Source organism: Loxodonta africana, chromosome 2 (genome assembly GCF_030014295.1).
Source record: "Loxodonta africana isolate mLoxAfr1 chromosome 2, mLoxAfr1.hap2, whole genome shotgun sequence".
Lineage (NCBI taxonomy): Eukaryota > Metazoa > Chordata > Mammalia > Proboscidea > Elephantidae > Loxodonta > Loxodonta africana.
The window spans coordinates 88,866,454-88,891,146 of NC_087343.1; the positions used below are offsets into that span (position 1 = coordinate 88,866,454).

General features: G+C 38.1%; 1 protein-coding gene across 1 annotated transcript in view; it reads right to left on the reverse strand.

Annotated features, from left to right (window-relative positions):
* Window positions 1–7,534: 7,534 nt before the first annotated feature.
* HAPLN1 (hyaluronan and proteoglycan link protein 1) overlaps window positions 7,535–24,693 on the reverse strand; it is an 88,377-nt gene continuing 71,218 nt past the window's right edge. The window contains exons 3-5 of the mRNA XM_003408127.4: window positions 18,460–18,831; window positions 11,401–11,703; window positions 7,535–8,813 (exon numbers count right to left, since the gene is read on the reverse strand). Coding sequence (XP_003408175.1) covers window positions 8,524–8,813; window positions 11,401–11,703; window positions 18,460–18,831 — 965 coding nt within the window. The 3' untranslated portion in view covers window positions 7,535–8,523. The remainder of the gene's footprint in view (window positions 8,814–11,400; window positions 11,704–18,459; window positions 18,832–24,693) is intronic.

Here is a 24,693-nt window from a genome sequence, read left to right on the forward strand (position 1 = left end):
CTTTGTGAGGTCAATAAAACACAGGTAAACATCCTTCTGGTATTCTCTGCTTTCAGCCAGGATCCATCTGATATTAGCAATGATATCCCTGGTTCCACGTCCTCTTCTGAAACCAGCCTGAATTTCTGGCAGTTCCCTGTCGATATACTGCTGCAGCCGTTTTTGAATGATCTTCAGCAAAATTTTGCTTGCATGTGATATTAATGATATTGTTCTATAATTTTGACATTCAGTTGGATCACCTTTCTTGGGAATGGGCATAAATATGGATCTCTTCCAGTCAGTTGGCCAGGAAGCTGTCTTTCATATTTCTTGGCATAGATGAGTGAGCCTCCTGTGCTGCATCTGTTTGTTGAAACATCTCAATTGGTATTCCATCGATTCCTGGAGCCTTGTTTTTTGCCAGTGCCTTCAGAGCAGCTTGGACTTTTTCCTTCAGTACCATCGGTTCCTGATCATATGCCACCTCTTGAAATGGTTGAATATCAACTAATTCTTTTTGGTATAATGACTCTGTATATTCCTTCCATCTTCTTTTGATGCTTCCTGCATTGTTTAATATTTTCCCCATGGAATCCTTCACTATTGCAATTTGAGGCTTGAATTTTTTCTTCAGTTCTTTCAGCTTGAGAAACATGGAGCATGTTCTTCCCTTCTAGTTTTCCATCTCCAGCTCTTTGCACATGTCATTATAATACTTTGTCTTCTCGAAAGGCCCTTCGAAATCTTCTGTTCAGTTCTTTTACTTCATCGATTCTTCCTTTTGCTTTAGCTGCTTGATGCTCAAGAGCAAGTTTGAGTCTTCTCTGTCATCCATCTTGGTCTTTCCTTTCTTTCCTGTTTTTTCAATGACCTCTTGCTTCCTTCATGGATGATGTCCTTGATGTCATTCCACAACTCGTCTGGTCTTCGGTCACTAGTGTTCAATGTGTCAAATCTATTCTCGAGATGGTCTCTAAATTCAGGTGGGACATACTGAAGGTCCTATTTTGGCTCTCGTGGACTTGCTCTGATTTTCTTCAGTTTCAGCTTTAACTTGCATATGAGCAATTGATGGTCTGTTCCACAGTGGGCCCCTGGCCTTGTTCTGACTGATGATATTGAGCTTTTCCATTGTCTCTTTCCACGGATGTAGTCAATTTGATTTCTGTGTGTTCCATCTGGAGAGGTCCATGCGTATAGTTGCCATTTATGTTGGTGAAAGAAGATATTTGCAATGAAGAAGTCGTTGGTCTTGCAAAATTCTATCATTCGACCTCCGGCATTGTTTCTATCACCAAGGCCGTATTTTCCAACTAGTGATCCTTCTTCTTTGTTTCCAACTTTCGCATTCCACTCACCAGTAATTATCAATGCATCTTGATTGCATGTTCGATCAATTTCAGACTGCAGCAGCTGATAAAAATCTTCTGTTTCTTCATCTTTGGCCCTAGTGGTTGGTGTATAAATTTGAATAATAGTCATATTAACTGGTCTTCCTTGTAGGCATATGGATATTATCCTATCACTGACAGTGTTGTACTTCAGGATAGATCTTGAAATGTTCTTTTTCACGATGAATGGAACACCATTCTTCTTGGAGTTGTCATTCCCAGCATAGTAGACTATATGATTGTCCGACTCAAAATGGCCAATGCCAGTGCATTTCAGCTCACTAATGCCTAGGATATCGTTGTTTATGTGTTCTATTTCATTTTTGATGATTTCCAATTTTCCTGGATTCATACTTCGTACATTCCAGGTTCTGATTATTAATGGATGTTTGCAGCTGTTTCTTCTCATTTTGAGTCATGCCACATCAGCAAATGAAGGTCCTGAAAGCTTTACTCCATCCACGTCATTAAGGTCGACTCTACTTTGAGGAGGCAGCTCTTCCCCAGTCATCTTTTGAGTGCCTTCAAACCTGGGGGGGCTCATCTTCCAGCACTATATCAGACAATGTTCTGCTGCTATTCATAAGGTTTTCACTGGCTAATGCTTTTCAGAAGTAGACTGCCAGGTCCTTCTTCCTAGTCTGTATTAGTCTGGAAACTCAGCTGAAACCTGTCTGCCATGGGTGACCCTGCTGGTATCTGAGTACCGGTGGCATAGCTTCCAGCATCACAGCAACACACAAGCCTCCACAGTACGAGAAACTGACAGACATGTGGGGGAGTGTAATCTAGTGTAATATAATACAATGTAATATTCATATACATAGTAATAGAAAATATAATATTATAAAACAAAGTTTAAGTGTTTTTCCCTAGGTATTGGGATTATGAGTAATCTTCATTCTCTTTTGGAGCTTACCTGTATTTTCCAGTATGTTTGCTGGACATACGGGTTCAACTAACAATGGCTCAAATTTTAACTGTTGGGTAAGGCCTGTTTAGGTTTTAAGTTGCTCATCACCATATTGCAGAAGAAATAACTTGCCTGTGCAGAACATGACATATAATTGACTCTTAATAACGGGTGGTCATTATAAACTTCCAGGCTTGGGGATGCATTCAAATTTGCTAATATACTGCACTTGCAAAGAAAATCACAAATAACAATCATTGTAACAACTCAAAACACACCACACCTGTTTTCCTACATCTCCAAGAGTGGCAATAGTACATTTTTTTATTAAGAACAATGGTTTTTAACACTGGCTGCCCTAGCATCAGTGGGAGGGGTGGGGCTTTGAAAAATCCCCATGCCCAGGTTATACCCTTGACCATAATCTCTAGGAGAGGGACTTGGGTCTTAGTGCTTTTCTAAAGTTCTCCACGTGATTCCAGTATGAATGCAAAGCTGAGTATGACTGCTTTAACCGATTACTGAATTTTCATGAACTGATAGGTTGGCTTTTATACAACATCCTTTCTATTAGAAGAGCAGGCTTAAAGGTAAAAAAAAAAAAAAAAAAAAAAATTGCTTCTTAGCTGCTCTCATCACAGGAGCAAGTGCCTTCCCATAGAGCAAGGATGTTCAGTTTGGCAGAACTCCTGCACGGGAAGAACCACAAAGGGCTTTATTTATCTTTTCTCTGGGATTGCAGCAATCACTATATGTGAATGTGTTTATTTATCATAATAATAAATGAGTGGTTCTGCAGCTCTGTGTTTAGATTCACATGCAAGATTATCAGCATCTTCAAAGAAGGACTGTTCAAAATCTCTAAACCCTCACTCACTTGCTTTTTATCTTTCTCTTCCGACTACATATGTGTGTGTGTATATGTATATATGTATATGTATATATATATATATATATATATATAAACCTTGGCAGGCTTAACTTTCACTGACAGAAATCAAAGAGAGAAACAATTTTTCTTTTTAAACAGGCATTTCAACTGGTTGAAGAGCTGGCTAGTGGGCCTTTTAGAGAAATATGGTGATACAAGAATCATAGAACTGTCTTGCCATCCAAGAATGTTACATTTGTTCACAAAGTCAACAGCTTCATTATTAGGTAAGGGAGAATCGGAACTTTCTCTCTATCTTGGGGATAGAGCAATCAGGTGCCATTGACGTGAACTGTGCTCCATAGGGTTTTCAAGGCTGTGACTTTTCGGAAGCAGGTTGCTTGGCCTTTCTTCCCAGGTGCCCCTAAACAAACAAACAAAAAAACCCAAACCCATTGCTGTCAAGTCGATTCCGACTCACAGCAGCCCTTTAGTGGGTTGAAACCTCTAATCTTTTGTTTAGTTATCGAATGTGTAACTGTTTGTGCTACCCAGAGGCTCATCTCTGGTGTACTGTTGTGAATAAACAGAGCTCAGGCTATAGTCAGATGCCGACTAAATGAAAGAGTCATGTTTTAATACCTGAGTTACAGGACACTGAAAAACCCCACTGGAGAGGAGAGTAACAAAGATAAGCTGAGAAGGGAGATTGGTTGATTTCATGAAAGGCCTGGAACCACCACTGGCCTGGCCCACATTATTTCAGAATGGCTATGGAGGTGATGGAACTTTCTGGCCTGAAAGAAATAGAAAATGATTAAGTTTTATTTGCTTCCTTTAGTGGGGGAGAGATGTGTGCATCGAGTTTCCTCTCTAAGATTAGAACACATAGTCTGCTATCGGCTTCCTGAAATACCACTTACTGAGAAGCAAAGACTGCAGAGCCATCTTAAGCTGCACTAATAATAAATGTAAGACCTAAGAAATCAAGGAAGGACAGAAAATATAATTTTCTTACTTTTGGTGCTAGTTTCTTCTTAGCTCATCCATGTCTACTTAGTATTCCCCAATAATTTTCTTGCTTTTAGGCTTACTCTCCCACATGTCTCATCTCCATGGACAGGGTCCATTCTGCTCAAGAAGAGTCTTGGTATCAAGCTTTGTCACTTGGTAGAGAACTGAGGGCATCGCAACTGAATAGTTTAACTTGTCTTTATTTAAGCATTATAAAACTCCACAAGACATTTTGAGTTTTGTTTGTGACCAGGTTGTAATAATACATGAAAATTGTTGGCAAAGTGAAGATGATATCCTCCATCTGTGAGAGAACTTCAGCACTAAATGAAGATGACTTAGTTTTCATATTTAAACTTCTTTCCTCTCCAAGGCTATTCAGTGTGTTCCAAGTAAGTATGGGAAAAACTTTAAAGCATACTTTCTGTTTTGAAAGTCAATTATTCAAACTCGTTTAGGTGTGTTTCCATGCAAGTCATTGCGCCAGGAATAGACTCTTGCACCAAAGAATCCATTTCTATATGCCAGGAAAACACAGAAACCATTTCCATGTTGAAAGTTCAGGGTGGGGATGAAAATACTGAAAAATATGTTTCTTGTCATTGGGGCATAAAGAGCTAGAGAAAAAGACTTAACTATGAACATAAGAACCTTCCTTTTTAATTCAGTACTCGTAATCGATATCACAAGGTATCTCAAGCACATTAACCTAATCGATGACTGCACAGATTTCTGGGTTTGCTAACCTAGTGAGAAAAATAAACTATACTTTGACCCTATAAAAAGACAATAATGCCAATAGATTTTGGGATAGTACTACTGCTGATTGAGCAACACCGAATTTATGCTGCTGCTTCTTTTTTTTTAAGTTTACAAATACACTAGGAAATGAAAACCGTTACGTGTTTACAACTTGAACCCATATGTACCAGAACAAAAATGGGTTAAATATCATTTCTTGAAATAATGCATTTATAGATTTTGACACAAAGAACAATAGCTAAGATTCTACAACTAAGAAGAATCAAAAGATACTGCAGTAACATAAAATTGACTTTTAATGTTTACCAGTCCATTGTCTTACAGAAAAATGAAAACATTTTTTTTTTAAAACACAGATTGGTTCTTCTCCTCAGATTTGTATTCAGTATGCATTAAATGCCTTTAAATACTGATTTTCTTTTAATCAGGTGGTTTAGTGACTTTTATATTTTTTCATTTCTTTTGCTGTACACTATTGCTACTCTGGCAGTAGTGAACTATGACACAGTTGACTTCTCAACAAAAGTATGTCAGCTACTCATTGATCTTTCTCCATGCATTCTATATTGAAAATTGGTAAGTAATTCCTTTGTAATCCTCCTCTTTTTTAGTGGTCAGTTACTCCATGAGACAACCATATTATTTGGAGAACTGAAGTCAAGAAACTCAATATGGCTGCCAGCAACCAAGTTGGAATCTCCATTGAGTCTAATCCTAATTGCCAAAATAATAAGCAGCTATATTATTGCATAAACTAAAACCTTAACAGGTACCAGCCCCCTTTCTATGAGAGAAAGTTTGAACTTACAAATACCATATTTGACTTAAAATTACTGTGATAAAATATGGCAGCAATCATTAAAAATATGGCTTCCAGTGTTAATGTGACTAACTTGTTTTCATTCCTATACTTTTTATGTGAATTATTTCTTTTTGTTTGGATTTTCAAATGTAGGCAGCTAAGTGAGATTTGCAGATATACTTTGCTCCTTAAATGGACCAAAAGTATTAATTATGGTCAAAATAATCATAAGATTTCCTAATCCAGCCTTCCATCTCATCCCTCTGATACTCTTGGAACCCAAGTCTGAGTAGCATTTCTGAATTAGTCAGTGCTGTACTGAACTGACTTTCTGTTAGGAATTATACTAGAATAACCTTTCTCTTTCTGACATTCTCATTGGAGAATGAAGTAGGAAATGGATATTTGATGGAAAACACAAAAAAATGAGAGCATTAAAAAGACCTCTTATTCAAGTAGAAGTCCAGAAAATATGGGGATTCTGATCCTTTAGGTGAAATAAGAGGTAAAACTCTGCCCCGCAGTATTCATTCTGATAAGATTTTCTTTTTACAAGAATGAAAAAAAAAAAGGTATGCAATTGGTATGGATTTTAATCAGCTAACAGTCATTCCAGGAATTTTGATCAGCACCAATTCCTATACTAGTAAGTATTCAAAAGTTAAGAAAGCTATGATGCTTAACATTATAAAGGTAGAGTTCTGCAGCAATAGCTGAAAATTATACAACTACTTCAATAGAAATTTCTTCCCACTTGTATGTCCAATAAAATTCTTGTAACATACATAATAATTCTTCAAATATGGGCTTCCTTCAATGAGCTAACCCCCACCTTTGAGGTGTTAGAGTTGCTGTTTTGGAGATAGTCTCCTCTTTAAATAGTATTTTTATCTGATCCTAGCCCATTCAGAGCTTTTTAATTTGTAAGTGTGAGTTCTATTTATACCAGCAGTGTTTGAATTAAACTTCACAACCTCTTTGGATTTATATTTTTGCAAAATTTGCATATGTATCCTAATTAAAAAATATGCATGCATACATAGTCGTATTTTAATATTAAAGCATCTGCAAATTTCCAGATATACTTTTGATGAAAGAAATGATCTACTTTTATTTACAATACTTTGTCTAGATAATATATGAACATAATTAGAGTTTTCATGGACTTCCAATTGCTCTATACCTTCCACATACATAGCTTTACATTTATAGAGTAAATTTATTAGAATTATTACAGAGCTTTAAATGCAACCACAATCAGTTCAGGAAACAGATTTATTTACTCATGTTCATGGGAGAAAATCTACATAAAAACATTCATGAAAGCATTCCAGCTATGTCATACTTTGATTATTATACTAAATCCCATTTATTAGGACTCATTGTCAAACAATGGGAAACCATGAAATGGAATTTGAATACAAATATTGGTCCCTATGGGGTCTCAACAGTCAAAAAAAAAAAAAAAAACTTTAAGAAAACAGCTTTATTTAAGACTGGAGGTGCTAATGTGGAACTTTGTTTCTCTGAAGCTGGACTTAACCTATCATTTAAAGTCCTGAAGATTTTAGTGTAAACTCTTTGAGGACAGCTCCAGATTCCATTTAAGCCAAATGATGACCAGCAGGGAAAGTGCCATCACAGAGTGCACTTTCTAAATGGATGAAGGTTTAGAAGTACGTTGTGGACTTTTTTCCCCAAACACAGGCACCAGTTGGGCTTGCTAGTATGTATAAGAATAGTAATTTTGAAATGTGGGTCTTCATTTCTTGGTTATGCAAACATATAATTATTCATTCCTTTTATGATTTAATTTTTTTATGTAATGTAAATAGCAAAGAAATATTAAATAGTATAAAGTTATTTTTCTAGGACACTAACATTTCATAAGCTAACATAAAATCAAGCTGCTAAATTTTACAATTTTTCTGTCCAGCAGTTTATCTATATAACTGCCCTGAGTAGATGCTAAATGCGGCTTAGCAAACGGCCCTTAGATTTTAAATATAACTCAGTAAAGCTACTCGAAAGATAAAACAATTCTTCTCAGACAAGTGTCATTTTAATTAGAAGGTAGGATTCTCTCATTGGTTAAATATCTGCTTATTTAAGTTTCATATTTCATATAAATGGGACCGTTAAGGAGTTTAACTGTGCTTATTATTACTATGCGTTGGACTCCATATGAAATTTCATCTTTTTTGGTCAAAAAGGCAAGATTTTAAAGAGTAAGACATTCTAGCTATTGGAGACTTGAAATACTAACTTTTAGAAAAGTGTAGATTGTTCCCTTGTGAAACTGAGTTTTGTGCAACCTCTCCATCTGAGTTTATGTAAAGAAGTCTATTTTTCAAACCTGTTGCTATAATTTATGTATTGTAGTGCGTTCCAAAATGGTACAAATATGTAAAATTTGTGCTTGTGGAAGCTGCTGCTCTGAGTAGCTTTATTTTCCCGGTGTAACCCTAGCAATCCTCAAGCTATGGCACGCCCCTTTCACAAAAGAATGCTTTGTTGGGATGTTGTACCTTCAACCGTTTGGTTCTAAAGCCTCCTTATGTAGCGCTTCCCTTAAATTATATTAATTTATAATATATATTGAATGATAGCTTTACAAAAACAAATGAATGAATTGGACTTTATGAAAATGACTCTTTACAGTAAGTAAAAAAGGGTTATCACAGTTTTGGTAACTTGCATGAGTTCATATTGGAAAACAACAACAACAACAAAAAAAACCGTTCACATGTTTCTCTGACTTTAAAACTGACGTGTTCTACAGGCACGCTCAGTTGTATGCTCTGAAGCAATAGACACCATAAAGCTTATGCTTTTTATCTGGGAAACCCACGAAACGCACAGCAGCCTCGGTGGGACTGCAGCGCCTTCTTGGCCTAGAGATGGGGTAACGGACGCTGCCATCCGCCAACCAGCCCGCATCGCAGCGGTCATAGCCGAGAAGTTTCCAGGCAGCGAATATCTGGCCCACTTTCGCAATCTGAGCACCATCATTGAGACAAGCTTGCACCGCTTCATCATAGGTCAGCTTGGTGGGGTGGATCAGGTAGTAAACACGGCCTGTGGCGGGTGAGGAGGAGAGAGAGTCAATGTGCCTGTCTGTGATGGAGTCACACAGAGACGAAACCAGCCAAAAACGGAAGTGTTTCTCAATGGAGAGGGGGAATACAGAGCAATGTCTGTGAAGTTTTTGGAACATAGGGTTGTCAATTAAATGTAGTACCCCTAGGTCGCTCACCATTAAATTAGTTTCCCCCCCCTTGTCCCTTAATATGTGTTCAAGACTTGCCCTTTTATAGCTTTAAAGAGAAAAGGGAAATGACAGATGCAGTTTCTGTTAGCTAATTAGCGACTAAAAGAGCCATTCTGTAGCACTAGAGAAGACAGAATTCCATGTAAAAAGCAAGAGCTATTTAAATTCTAGCTGTAGCAAGACTGAACCCCAGCACAAGTTTCTGGAGAGGCAAAATTTGAATGTGAAAGGATCAAAAAGCGTTACTGACATAAAAGTCCATTTAAAAAAAATCAAATCCCCTTAAGTCCTTTTCATTACAGGTATCAATAAGACATTATTCTTATTCAAAGACTACAGTATGAAAATGCAAAAAAAAAAGAAAAATACAGGAAGTCACTTGCCATAAATAAAACACACTCAGAATATGAACCTGGCTTCTGCTCACTAGCAAGGAGGATGAATTTAGTTTTCTCAATTTCCATCTGTCTGGAGCCCTGACACCTAACCATTTCTTGATTTCAGAAGAAAGGGCAAGTTAGTTTCAATCACTTATTGAATAGTGTTAATTACTGAGAAGCTTTGCATGTATAAAATATGATGGCATCAATGAACTGAGGTGACACACAGACTGAAGGTTTCCTCTAGGATCTTCGTTTCAGGGAGAAAGAAGATAATCAGGCTGGCATCTGTTTTCATATTGCGATATGCTATCTCCAGGCCCCACATTAAATATCGATTATTGTAGGATAAATTAATGCTGGCCAGTTCTGTCTAGATTGAGACAATGAGATTTGAAGAAAGGATAAAGGCTACTGGAAAATTAATTAGAGGCTTGTTCTGTCATTTATACCAGAGACTGGCAAACTATGGTGCACAAGTCAAATCTAGCCTCCTACCTGTTTTCATAAATAAAATTGTATTGAAACATATTCCTGCTCATTCATTTACATATTAGCTATGGGTGCTTTCACCCTACAACAGCAGGGGTGAACAGCCGGGACAGAAATCACATGGCCTGCAAAGTCAAAAATACCTACTATCTGGCACTTTACAGAAAAAAGTTTGCTGATCCCTGATTTACAGCTTGCTATTTTTCCCAAGGAACCCCAGTGACATAAGTGGTAAGAGCTCGGCTGCTAAAGGAGTTGTCAGCAGTTGCAATCCACCAGCCCCTTCTTGAAAACCCTGTGGGGCAGTTCTACTCTGTCCTGTGGGGTCACTATGAGTCGGAATTGACTCAAAGGCAATGGATTGGTTTATTATTATTATTATTCCCAAAAGGACCCCTGGTGGCACAGTCATTAAGCTGTGTTGGAGAAAGATGTGGCAGTCTGCTTCCCCAAAGATGGACCCAGACCTGCTGCCTTCCAGTCAATTCCGACTCATAGTGATTGAGTAGGACAGAGTAGAACTGCCCCATAGGGTTTCCAAGGAGTAGCTGGTAGATTCAAACTGCCTACCTTTTGGTTAGCAGCAGAGCTTTCAATCACTGAGCCACCAGGGCCCCTCCGTGAAGACGACAGCCTTGGAAACCATATGTGGAAGTTCTGTTTTGTCCTACAGGATTGCTATGAGTTGGAATTGACTCAAGAGCAAATGGTTTATTTTCCCCAAAGAATGTCTCCATCTCAGAAATAAAATACATGGAGAAGCAACCTGTGCCGTTGTACAGGGCTCCCTGCTTAAAAGGGCCCTGTGCTTGGCTTAAGGCTTTGCTGTCACCATCTTAAATTTTTTAATAAAGTTTTACAGGGGTCCACATTTACATTTTTGCTCTGAGAATCACAAAATTATGTAGCTGGTTCTGAATGAGGCAAGATAAGGTTTGGGAGTTGTGCCGAATACAATAAATCAGTTGTCAACACTGATCCAACCTGGATCTTTTTACTTCTGGTTTCACTTCTTAGTAAATTACAGATTGCCCTTTCTTCCTTACTTGAGAGCAATTACCTCAAAATTATTTCTGCATTATTTTTACTGCTGTCTTCCCTCTTTATCCTGAGTTTTGCCAGGGATCAGTGAATAATTTTGACATTGTAATTTAGAGAAGAAGAATGTGGGCAATATGGAAACCGCCCTTACCTAATTGAGAAATCCATATTCCCATGGAGGGCCCAGAGTGGCAGCATCATTTTTGGCAAAAAGAAACACACCCCATACAAAGTGACAGCTTAAGCTATTTCATTAAAAAAAAAAAAAAGATGCAGTAAAATTTGCATTTTTGCTTGGATTATATAGATATTTAAATTTTGTATTTCATTAAAGATCTTTTTATAGTCTTTTTAAACTGGAACATACTTCAAAGCTATTAAATTCTTTTAGAAAATAAGCAAATAAGATTAAAAGGCAGTGTAGTGTCCTAGTATATACTGGTCTCTGAGATGGGAAAGAAGGCAGTGAAGTTAATCTTACCATTGAAGTTGGATGTAAAACAGAAAACATCATATCTGCTTTTATCTTTATCCCAAAACCCGTAGTTCCTGACGCCGGGTACTGTGTTCTGTCCTCCACAGGGCTCCCTGGGCTTTGTGATGGGATACTGCACAGACCCATCGCTGAGCCAGCCGGCATTGCACCAGTCCAGCCCAGCCCGCCACGCATCATACAGCTGGTCGAAGGAGGCAATCACGGCATCCTGGCCCAGACAAGCCTGCTGCGCCTCATGAAAATTGAGATTGTAGCGCCCCAGTCGAGGAAAGTAAGGGAACACCACACCTGTCCAAGGGAGAAATCCGAGGTCATGAGAGGCACAAAAAAGTAACAACCATGAGCAAATCCCTCTTGGCTAATGAAAAAAATATGTATAACAGACTATCCATCAGTTGAAGTAGCAGTTTCTGGTTAACTTGCAGTGATTTCTCATGGTGCCCTCACCCTTGAAACATCCTCTCAGTTCTGAGCATCTCACAGTTAGATTTTTGGTTTGATAACTTCAGTGATTTACCTCTTTTTCAAGAGTTCAACTCAAGCCTTAAAATTCTCCTTTCTGAAAATGACTTGTTTGCCAATTATAGTTTCTGAATTGCCCTCCCTGAGAACTTATATTTTGCTAACTGGTTACTAACCCAGTCACAGAGTATTCCTGAGCACTTTTCACCTGGGAAAAAGTCAATATTGAGTACTAGGAGTGGTAGGGGATGTAGAAATAGTGCTTGGAGAGAAGGTATTTGTCAAAATTCACATTGTCTTTCTTTGTAATTATTCTTATATGCTTAGTAATTAGTCTTATGTAGCATTTTAAGTGTATAAAGAAACACGTTAACTATGTGTTCAAATGTAGGTACATACCTCTTCTTGCATTACTTTGGACATGTCGTTAGGAGGGATAAGTCCCTGGAGAAGGACATCACGCTTGGTAAAGAAGAGGGTCAGTGAAAAAGAAGGAGACCCTCCGAGAGATGAATTGACACAGTGGCTGCAACGATGGGCTCAAGCATAACAGCAATTGTGAAATTGGCACAGGACCAGGGAGTGTTTCATTCTGTCGTACATGAGGATGCTATGAGTTGGAACCAACTCAGTGGCACCTAACAACAACAACAACATACGTGTTCCTAAAAAGTTGCAGATAAGTAATTTTCACTTAGGAAGTTTCTTATTTGAAGAAACTCTATTTTTTCTAAAGTGAATTATTTTGCATATCTAATAAAAACCTAAATAAGCAGTCTTATTTCCTATTAATAAGAGTGAATTCTCTTAGAATGAAGCTCATCTCCATAAAAAGCATTCTGGATCTTGTGCCTACTTAAACTTTCAGTGTATCCCCTAATTTTTTTCCCCAGCTTCGAATAGCACAACAAGAATAAGGACTTCCATTAAATAAAAATATTTCCATTACTGTTTCTCAGCTTCTGTATTCATATATTGCAAACTGAAACTGAACTTTTAAAAACATTTTTATTACAAATAGCAATATCTCTTCATTGATTAAGTTAATTGTGGAAGACTTTAGTTAAATATTTTAATGGGAAAAGGTAAACAGAGTGACACTGTACTTGGTTTTGTTTGGGGAGACACAATGGTATTCACAAAGCACTTAAAATGTTTTTGTTTCTCTCTTAACTAGTAAAGATTGCTCTGAGATGCAGTGTTTTCACTTGTGGTTTGCTGACTCAGCATCTTGTGACATGACAGCCATTTTGAGAGGAAAGCCCATAACTTTCATCCCAAGTAGAAGAACTAAAATTTCTTACATATAGTTGTTTTTCAAATCTACATCCACCATCTAAGTTACAACTGTATTCAACATTTGATCCTATTGGTCAAATAATGAGTTGTTTCACAGAATTTTGCCTAATTTCTTTAAATTACCTGATAGGAAAGCAAAGTTGTACCATTTGTTGGTTGCCTCCTTCATAGTTGCTAAAAGATGATTACAGTGATTATTCAAGGCCTTCCCTTGAATTTCTTGAATATAATTAGAAATAATTAGTATTTTTAGCATGTGAAATGCTAAAAATTGTCCCACTGATAGGGTTATTTGGTGGATTATATCACATGTGCTATTTTATGAGACTGCAGATCCTGCTCAAGGTGGATGTACAATTTACTCATAGCATAACCAGTATACAGGAAAATGTTTTCTAAGTTGTCTTGGAGATGCTACAAGTAGAAATTTCAATAACCTTAAATCAAGTCTTGTCCACTAAAGGCCTCTGTAGGACATGTTTGTCCTTCTAGGGCAGTCCAGCTGGCACCCTCCACTGCAGGCAGAGATCCAGGAAGGCTTCCTGATCTCATCCTGTCTTCTCAGGTTCTTGGCTGAGGGATCTATAAGCTGAATCAGAGCCAAAAAAAGAAGAAGGAAAAGACTCTCTTGGTTGCCACTGTCCCCTGCCGTGGTGAAGCAAAGGGAAAGCCTGAAGATGATTCTATGTAAGAAGGACCTCATCCAGGCACCCAGTTAAGAACCCAATTAGCTCTGGGATGGAGTTACTCTAGTGCTCCTGTTCTTGTACCTTTTTCCTCTTTCCTCAGCAAATCCAGGCATGCCAATAAAAAGGAAAATATCTGATTTACCCAGTAAAGATTTTGTTGGTAGCTAGACCTCAAATGAGAGAAAATCTCAAAATATCTGAATCTGGAGAGAGAAAGTTAGACACCATTTGAGTTTGACTTCCAATTCCCAAATGGCTCGAGAATGGTAAGAGTGGAGAATGCAGGGTATTATAATTTACAATAATTTTTAAGACCTGGAAGACCTTTCAGGTTTAAATTCACCTGAAATTTTGTGAATTTTCATGGGCATTAGGAAAAATCTTTTCTTTAGTAACTTATCTTTGATTAACCATTGAATGTTACTGAAATATGACCAATCCAGTTCCAAATCGTCCAGCATAATACCTTTTTATTGGCATTCCTTTCAAGTTTAATATCATCTCATAAATCATTTTCTATTTTAGTAAATTTAGTCTTTTTAAATCATAAGAACACCATTATATTTACTCAAAATTTTACTTAACAAATTTTAATTAATGTTTGATGATGTCAGAAAGAACACAATCGAAGTAGCTCAAGGTTGGCATCTATTCCTTGCTCAAGTTTCCAAAGTTTCCCTGTGTTCTACACATCTGATGCACACATTTCAACGATCCGATGCTTCTTATAAATAAACAGGGGCATTCCTGGAACTACATGTTTGTCGGTATTTTATTTATTTATTTTACTTCCAGCTAGTTAAGATTTCAACATCTAAGAAGACTATAACTGCAGAAGCTCTCTTGGCTCTGTGAAAAACTTGCAATTCTTCCAACTGACTTATGGAGCAAATGGTTGTTTTCATCCAACATTACAAAAGTAAGAAAAGTGAAGTTTTTATGGGTGGGAAAGAAGGGCTTATGATTATTTTCTAAGTAACTTCTGGCTCATCTCTCCATTACGCTTCTATGTCAGAATATAACTCAAAGCTCTTCAGGTTTCTATGAAGGGTTAGTATGCATAACTACATATGATGCATCACATAGAGACGAATAGTATCAGATAGTGTGAGCTTATTAGTCAGCTGAAATCTGTTTACAGAACACATTCTTTAAGATTTATAATTGCACAGCCCATGTCATCCTAGTTGTCAGAAAATATCAATTTGTTAGATATATGAAGAGTTGTTAAACCCCTAGTACACATAAAAATTAAAGGGAGTTTTGATAATTCCATAAAGCACATGTTTCTAGTAATAAAAAAAAATTGTTCATTTGTAAAAGTATTTATTGAGCTCTAACTTTGTTCAGGGCACTTGACTGCCTCCAAGTCGATCATATTTAGCGGGTGGAGACAGAAACCAAACCAAACCAAACCTGTTGCTGTTGAGTTGATTCCAACTCATTGTGACCCTATAGGACAGAGTAGAACAGCCCAGCCCCATAGTTTCCAAGGAGCGCCTGGTGGACTTGAAATGCAGACCTTTTGGTTAGCAGCCGGAGCTCTTAACCGCTATGTCACCAGGGTATACAAGTTTGCAAATACTTACAAAACAATGTGATTAGAGTAATAATGTAAGTCTGCATGAGGTGCTATGGGAACATCATAGCTGGGGGTGGAAGAGAGGGCACAGGGTAGAGTTGACCTTTGATCTTATTCTTGAAGGAATATATTTTCTTGAGTTGTTCAGAAGTGGATTCATGTGTGTAAATCTCTCAGTTCGAATGTCAGTTATTTTAAAGTAGGTCCTCTGTTTAATGACCGTGTCTACTCTCTACAGCGCACAAGACAGATGGAAAAAGCACCATCTGAAGTGATGGGAATTTAACAGCCACCATGGGCATGCTAATTAATGCGTAAAATCAAAGGACAGTCCCTAGGTCATTTCCCAAATAAACCTGGAAGAGTCTTCTGAATCCTGCAACTGCCAAATGCTGCTGTTTTCCTGAAGCCTGCCTTCTTCCCCACAACAGAGCATTTCTCCTTCCTGTGAGCCTCCAGATTATAGTGGATAAATAAGAGCATAGGCTTCATTAGATGCCCTTGGTCTGACATTCTAGCTCCACCTCTTCCTAGACATGTTACCTTAGAAGAGGTGCTTTCCCTAAGCCTCATAACTGAAAATGAGCAAAATAAACAGTGCACATGATTATAGCAAATTGTTTGTAACCATGTATTTTACCGAATTTTGCCTTATTTTGTTAAAGTGTCTTAGAATCTTTAATGGACTGTAAGATTAGTGAGGAATCCCTGGGAGGTGCAAACAGTTAATGCATTCAGATGCTAACTGAAACGTTGAAGTTTTGAGTCCAGCCAGAGGCACCTTGGAAGAAAGGCCTGGCAATATAATTCCAAAGAAGCAGCCATTGAAAGCCCTAGAGAGAACAGTTCTACTCTGACACATATGAGCTGGCCATGAGTTGAAATTCGCTTCACAAAAACTGGTCATTGGTTAAGACTGTTGAGTGAAAAGAACCAAGACTTAAGATTTTTTGTTGTTGTTATTGTTTCTCATAGCACTTAAAACAAAACTTGTCAAAATATTCATCAATTAAATTGATTTCTTTGACCACATACTGCTCAGATGCATACGTGTTATATGGTAGGAAAACTGTTCCCAAAGTATGGGAAAAGTGGTAGTTTGGGATTGTGCAGGGCCTAGTCAGGAAAAGTTACTTCACACTTCCCCTTCAGCTTTTCAAATTGTGTTCTTGGAGGAAATTTGTTTGACCTTGGAGTGCATTATACCCCTAACACATGCTAAAAGGAGAGTAGGTTGCATGCTCAAAGCCACAGCAAACAGTGGTATCCAGCTAGAATTTAAAAATATTTCCATTGTGTTTATTTTATGGTTTCCTTCTATTTCTGGCAAGTTATACTAATTTCTATTTATTTAAAACTTCATTTAAAAATAAATATAGAGAAACAGTAAATATGGCATGTGAATTACTTCAGTTTTACACAATCCTGTGATATATAAATATAATTTTAAAAGAAAAAGTAACAGATAATATAATTCAACCTCTTATTTAATAGATGGGAAAAGGAAGGTACAATAAGGATAAGTAAGCTGCCCAAGTTACAAAACTTACACTGGCAGAGCTGGGAATAATCTAAGCCTCTTGACACTAAGAACTCAAGGGTCTGCCCATCGCCCCATGCCCCTTTGGTAAAGGAAATCATTTCTCAATTAATATTTGACGATTGGCTGTTTTCTCTAAGCCAACTACTTTTCCATCATGTATAATACCAACCGTTCATGGATATTAATGAGAATCAATAAAAACTGAGATCGCTTGGTGGCATGCAATCAGGAGCTAAGAACTATAAGGGAGACAGGAGAAGCTCAAAACCCAAAACAAAACAAAACAAAAACAAACCAGTTGCCGTCGAGTTGATTCCGACTCATAGTGACCCTATAGGACAGAGTAGAACTGCCCCAAAGAGTTTCCAAGGAGCCCCTAGTAGATCTGAACTGCAGACCTTTTGGTTAGTAGTCGTAGCACTTAACCACTATGCCACAAGAGTAGCTCGCAACAATGCAGTTTACAATATTGCGCGATTCATTAGATATAGAAAGCAAATCTCCATACATGCAATGGGATTCTATCGGATTCAGGAGGGCAAATCTTCAGTGATATGCTAGTCGACCAAACAGATACTTTTCAAAAAGCCACAGATCCGTCCCGAAAGTGTAAAGGAGCCGCTAGCAAACATGTATCTAAAGTTTTATGTACGTGTAAGGAAAACATTTTATCAGTGCAGCACAAATTGATACACTAGTGAAAAGCAATGCTGAAATTAATGAAAATAAAATGGCTTGAGATACAGGAGAAACTAAGGAAAGGGGTTTCCCTTCTGGCGTGGCACAGAGGGTGGGGATGGGGCAGACAGGAGGCAAGGATGGGAAGGAGACTTTTTATTGAATAGCTTTGTACACGTTTTGGTTTTTGAACCCAGTGAATGTCTTATATATTTAAGAAATAAAATCCCCCCACCCCCAAAAATGCCTTGACCACCTGGTATTCAATGTCTAAGAGACTCTGAACCATTTTTTAAAATTGCTCCTTTATTAAAAATGTTTAAATCTAGAGGTTACTTTTTTGTTAAATTTTCACAATCACTTTATTGAATAAAATGATGTATTTTAGTTAGCAGATGTCCTTTAAAAAAACTTGCCATTATTTTGGAACTAAGATAATTTTAGAGGCATAATAAAAAAGCATCCAATCGGAATTTCTCAGTAACCATGTAATGAGATTTAAACTTTGAATAACGTAGTTTCTGAGCGCTGTTAATTCAGCTCCACTGCACGTTTCTGCTATTTGCAAACAGCTTCAGTTTTGTGCATAACCATTGTGTGTACATTTCAAATATGAAAGCTGGAATCAGGCAGACTGCGAAGTACAAAAGAATAGTAAAGCATGCTATTCATGGACTTTTGGTTTCCTCACATCATCACTATGGTAACCACTAGGCGTTACTCCTCATGAAAAAAATATGAGTAATGATTAATTATCAGTTCTAAGTTTAACATGATTTATATATACCTACCTTGTAACTCTAATGATACCACAGAAGTATCATCTTCTAATCCTTCAATCACCTCACACTTGTATCTCCCATAATCCTCCAGGGTGAGGTCTGTGATTACCAGAGAAGCATCGTTGTCACTGTCTCCCTTCAAAGATACTCTACCCTGATAGCCTCCATAGGTTTTCTTATGGTATCCCATGGAAACAAACACATCCACTTCCTTGAGGTAATCTGAAGTTAGCTTGGTCCACTTAATTCGGATTTTGTGGATTCCTGAGCCAAATGCTGTAGGGTCTCGATAAAATTTACATGGCAGTGTAACATTGCCACCTCTGCGTGAGAACACCTTGGCTTGTTCTGCTTCCACAATTAGACGGGGGCCATTTTCTGCTATAATTAAAAAGAGAAAAAGAAAATAATCATTAGTGTGCTTTTGTATTTATTTATTTTTTTTCCAAAATGAAGTATGCTACCTATCCAGAATACCTGACAAAGAACAGCTCTGGGTAATTAGCTTTTCTACTTGTAAACATGAAAGCTATTTGCCATTGGGCAAATCTGCTGCAAAAGACCTCTTTAAAGCGTTGAAAAGCAGAGATGTCTCTTTGAGGACTAAGATACGCCTGACCCAAGCCATGATATTTTCAATTGCCTCATATGCATGCAAAGGCTGGATAATGAATAAGGAAGACTGAAGAAGAATTAATGCCTTTGAATTATTGTGATGGTGAAGAATACTGAATATACCATAGGTTGCCAGACAAATGAACAAGTCTGTCTTGGAAGAAGTACAACAAAAGTACTTCTTGGAAGCTAGGGTGGTGAGACTTTGTCTCTGGTGCTTTGGTCGTGTTATCAGGAGAGACCAGTCCCTGGAGAAGGATACCATGCTTAGTAAGGTAGAGCGTCAGCGAAAAAGAGGAAGACCCTGGACAAGATGGACTGACACAGTTGCTGCAACAATGGGCTCACACATAACAACGATTGTGAGAACGGCGCAGGACTAGGCAGTGTTTCAGTTCTGTTGTATATAGGCCTGCTATGAGTCAGGACTGACTCCATGGCACCTAACAACAACTTTTAACCATGTAGAAATGTACCTCTACTATATATACCTCTACTATTAGTCAGTTTTTCGTACTGTGGTGGCTTGGGTGTTGCTGTGGTCTTGGAAGCTATGTCACTGGTATTTCAAATACTAGCAGGATCACTTGGGGTGGACAGGTTTCAGCTGAGTTTCCAGATGAAGACAGACTAGGAAGAAGGACCTGGCAGTCTACTTCTGAAAATATTAGCCAGCGAAAACCTTATGAATAGCAGGGTATCATTGTCTGATACAGTGCAAACCAGGCAGTGTTTTGTTCTGTTGTGCATAGGGTGGCTATGAGTCGAAATCAACTTGATGGCACCAAACAACAACAACACTATGTATAGAACATTTATAAAGCAGTCATGTCTTTTAAACCATTGAAAAAAGAATGTACGTTGTAATACTAAGAAATATTGGATACAAGACTTCATAGTCATCTAAAGTCTGGTGATATAATAAATTCTATTTGTTTTTCTGGTTACATGTTTCTTCTATTCTAATGTCAAAAATATAGAAACAAGGTAAGAGAAGTGACAGTTACATGGCCATTTCATCAAAATAAACTAAAATATTCTGATAGGTAAATTTCTCTTCCCAGCGAGCTTTCTAATATAATAAGTTTGTATTATATTCATAGGAAAAGTATCAAGAAATATGATTCACTTCCATTGTGCTTTTCTGGTCAATGAACTCAGGATATTCTCACGTGCATGGATTATAATCAAATACAAACCTGTGCTATGTCATTCTGAAGAATTTCAAACAACATGTATGTATTTTATTTTCACACGAAGGCTAAACATCAGAAAGCTATTTCCAACGAATATTCTCGATAAACTCCAGAAAATTTTGAAATATATTCCTCAAAATTTGAATGTAAAAAGTATATCCAAAGCTATACTTGCTTTCTGATTAACCAAAGAATGATATGCTTCATCATTTCCATAAATCTCATTCTATTCTCTTTACCTTTTGCTATGGCTTGTGTTACACTCAGCACTTCTACCTTTTGTTTCCTTGCCTTCCTCACCCTAGGACTTTATTGCCTTCCAGAGAGCACCACGATGTTCCCAGGCTGCCAAGTCAGCAGGACTGCCATTTTCTAGAGAGCCAGGTGTTATTTTCAGCTCTTGGCTTTCTCTGGGGTTTCCCCTGGTTAGCACATTGTGCTTTTGACCTTGACAAAGTCTCTTGAACATGTACAAAATGTGAAAATGAGAAAGCAATATAAGAGCTCCTGCCCATGCGTGTCTTAAAAGCTGCCAGATATGTTCTTGAATAACTCTGCAGCCCTTCCTGACAGGCTGTTAGGTACTGCTGAACAATCCTTGGCCATGAATCATTTAAGATACACAAATCACCAGGAAGAGTAACCACTCACCTCCAGATAGAGCTCAAGACTTAGTTATGTAATGGCACACATAGGATTCAGATTTTTTTTAAATGTCCAAAAATAGACACAACAGTTCTATTTGTATCATATAGCAATCAGAATTAATATTTAAAAATCAACATAGCATTTCATTTATAAGTCATCCCTAATCCTCGGAACCCAAAGAGTTTAACAAAGCCATCAACCTCCTCTTTGAATAGATGATGAAATGAGAGTATAATAGCCTCATTAAGTATTTAATTAAAATGAATCACAAATCCAACTCATTAAGCATTTCCTTTATAGCCTATTCTTTATCTTCTTATTTAGGACCATAGAATCTGAAGAGATGAAGGGTAAATCTATCCAACTCTTCCCTACAAAAAATTTTTCACCTTTAACATCTGCAATGACTGTTTCAAGGTTCTACATAAATGTCTCTAGTATCCTCTTTCTGAGAGGAGGAAAAGGTGCTGTTGGCTAACTTTGTTCAGCAATGTCCGAAAGGCATGGGGAATATCTTACCCTGGTGCCTTGGAAAGCCAGCCGAGAGCTGGGCCTTCTCATGCTGGGAGATGAGTTTAGACATGACGCAAAGCTACAAGAGATCTCGGTTCAATAATTCAAGTCATTTAATTTTAAGTCAAAACTAATGCCCAAGTACACTGGGGTAAGTGGTGACAAACAAGGGTTCTACTGTGGTATAGACCTGGGTCCAACTTTACCTCTTTAATATACTAGCTCTGTAGCCTTTGGCAAGTTGTACAACCCTTAATCCCCAATTTCCTTATGTTTGAATTGGGGATAATAAACATACATACATACATATATATATGTATATATGTGTGTGTGTGTGTATGTATATACCCACTGCGGTAGAGTCCATTCCAACTCATAGAGACCTCATATGTTTTCTGAGGCTATTAATCTCTATGGAAGCAGACTGCCACATCTTTCTGCCATGGAGCCTCTGGTGGTTTCAAATAGCCGACCTTTCGGTTAGCAGCCAATCACTTTAACCACTATCACCTATGTATATATATACACATAGACACACACACACACACACACACACACACACGTATATGATTTAGAGGAGCCCTGGTGGCAAGTGGTTAAGCGCTCAGGCTGCTAACCAAAAGGTCATCAGTTCGAATCCACTAGCTGCTCCATGGAAATCCTATGGGGCAGTTCTACTCTGTTGGAATTGACTCAACAGTACACAACAACAATTTAGAGGGTCATTGAAAAAGAGGAAGACCTTTAACAACATGGATTGACCCAGTGGCTGCAACAGTGGGCTCAAATATAACAACGATTGTGGGAAGGGCACAGGACCAGGTAGTGTTTCATTCTGCTGTACATAGGGTCACTATGAGTAGGAACCAACTCGATGGCACCTAACAATGACAACATATATGTAATGATTATAATACATAGCCCTTGACTATTAACATAAAGACTGTGGTTCAAACCAAATCAGAGGCTTCTAGGAAGACAGGCCTGGCCATCTGTTTCTGAAAGATCACAGCCTTGAAAACTCTATGGAGCAGTTCTATTTTGCACACATGGGGTCTCCATGAGTTGGAACCGACTCAACAGCAACTAACAACAACAACACGTATAATGTGCTTTAAAAAATGGCTGACCAAAAGTAAGGGTGTGCTGATTGCTAACTGTCCCTACCACATAGATTTTCCACAGCATTTCTTAAATGTATCAGTGCCTGTATTAAGTGTAATTTTGGTATATATTAACCTCCATAGTTTGACTTACACTTATAAAATTGACTCATGTGGAGTGAAAAAATGAATACATAGTATGTGGCCTGCATTATATGGGAAAGTTGGAAATTATTGTGTAGTTTACTGTAATCATAAGGTGTTCCAGAATGAAAAAAAAGTCTGAGTGTTTTCTAAATTAAAGAGTTAAAGCAAAGATCAAAACTCTTGTATAAGGGACTGAGGCTTCTAATTTTTTTCTCCTGTGGTTTACTGTAAAATGTCTTGTTGTAGTATTTTACAAGTGTAGGGTTCTGCCTTTTGTAGGTACTATTTACTTAAGCTCCAGCATTGGAGGTAGAAGACAATTTATGTGGTATAATATTGAGAACTGAGCAGGCACCAAAAATCCACTGACTTCTCACAAAATAATTTTTCTCCCAAGACTGTCAGAATGTCCAAAATTCAAGCATTATTATTTCCTTTCTGAGGAAATTAGGTAATACATTTCAGAAGTCACTGGTTGGAATTCAAAGAACTCTAAGCGAGATGTGTAACATTTAGTGACTCTGGATCCTTAATGTTCATTAACCTAAACCACCAGGGTGGCCTTGAGAACAACGTTTTTTGCTTGTTTTCAGAAGATCTACACTGCAGATTATACAACATGCAGCACTACTGGAAGGAGTGGTCTGTTGCAGAACAGGTAAGATGTGGAGGAACCAGCACTGGCCAATGATTTAGCAGTTCTGTTCCACTGCAGCTCTACCATGGCTTAGCTGCTTGACTCTGGCAAGTTTACCTAATGAGAAAACTGAGCTTAAGATTCCTACCACAGAACGCAAGAAAAGGTTTAAACATAGAAGGTTTAAACATGGGGTGGGAGGGAGAGGGGTATTCACTAACTAGATAAACCAACCAAAAGCAAACCTGGTGCCGTCGAGTTGATTCTGACTCATAGTGACCCTATAGGACAGAGTAGAACTGCCCCATAGAGTTTCCAAGGAGTGCCTGGTGGATTTGAACTGCTGACCCTTTGGTTAGCAGCCGTAGCACTTAACCACTACGCCACCAGGATTTCCTCACTAACTAGATAAAAAAAAAAAATAGTACACAATAATTAGGTGAACGGAAGGACAACACACAATATAGGGGAAGTCAGCACAGTTGGACTAAACCGAAAGCTAAGAAGTTCCCTGAATACAACCAAACACTTCCAGGGACAGAGTAGCAGGGTTGGGGGTCTGGGGACCATGGTTTCAGGGGAAATCCAGGTCAATTGGCATAACAAAGTTTACCAAGAAAATGTTCTGCATCCCACTTTGGTGAGTGGCGCCTGGGGTCTTAAAAAGCTAGCAAGTGGTCATCTAAGATGGATCAATTGGTCCCAACCCTCATGGAGCAAAGGAGAATGAAGAACACCAAAGACATAAGGAAAATATAAGCCCAAGAGACAGAAAAGGCCATATAAACCAGACACTCCATCAGCCTGAGACCAGAAGAACTAGATGGTGCTGGGCTACCACCAGTGACCATCCTGACAGGAAACAAAACATAGAGTCCCTGATGGAGCGGGAGAAAAATGGGGTGCAGAACTCAAATTCTAGCGAAAAGACCAGATTTAGTGGTCTGACTGAGACTGGAGGGACCCTGGAAGACATGGCCTCCAGACTCTTCGTTAGCCTAAAACTAAAACCATTCCCGAAACCAACCCTTCAGACAAAGACTAGCCTGGACTATAAGACATAAAATGACACTCGTGAGGAGTGTGCTTCTTAGTTCAAATAGATACATTTGAATAAATGGGCAGCCCCTGTCTGGAGGTGAGATGAGAAGGCAGAAAGGGACAGGAGCTGGCTGAATGGACACAGGAAATCTAGGGTGGAGAGGAGGAGCGTGCTGTCACATTGCAGGGAGAGCAAGTAGGGTCATCTAGCAATGTGTGTATAAATTTTTGTATGAAAACTAACTTGAACTATAAACTTACACTTAAAGCACAATTAAAAAAAAAAAAAAAGATTCTTACCAGGCTTGTTCTTGCAGGTAGTCATCATAGGGATCAGCCAGGA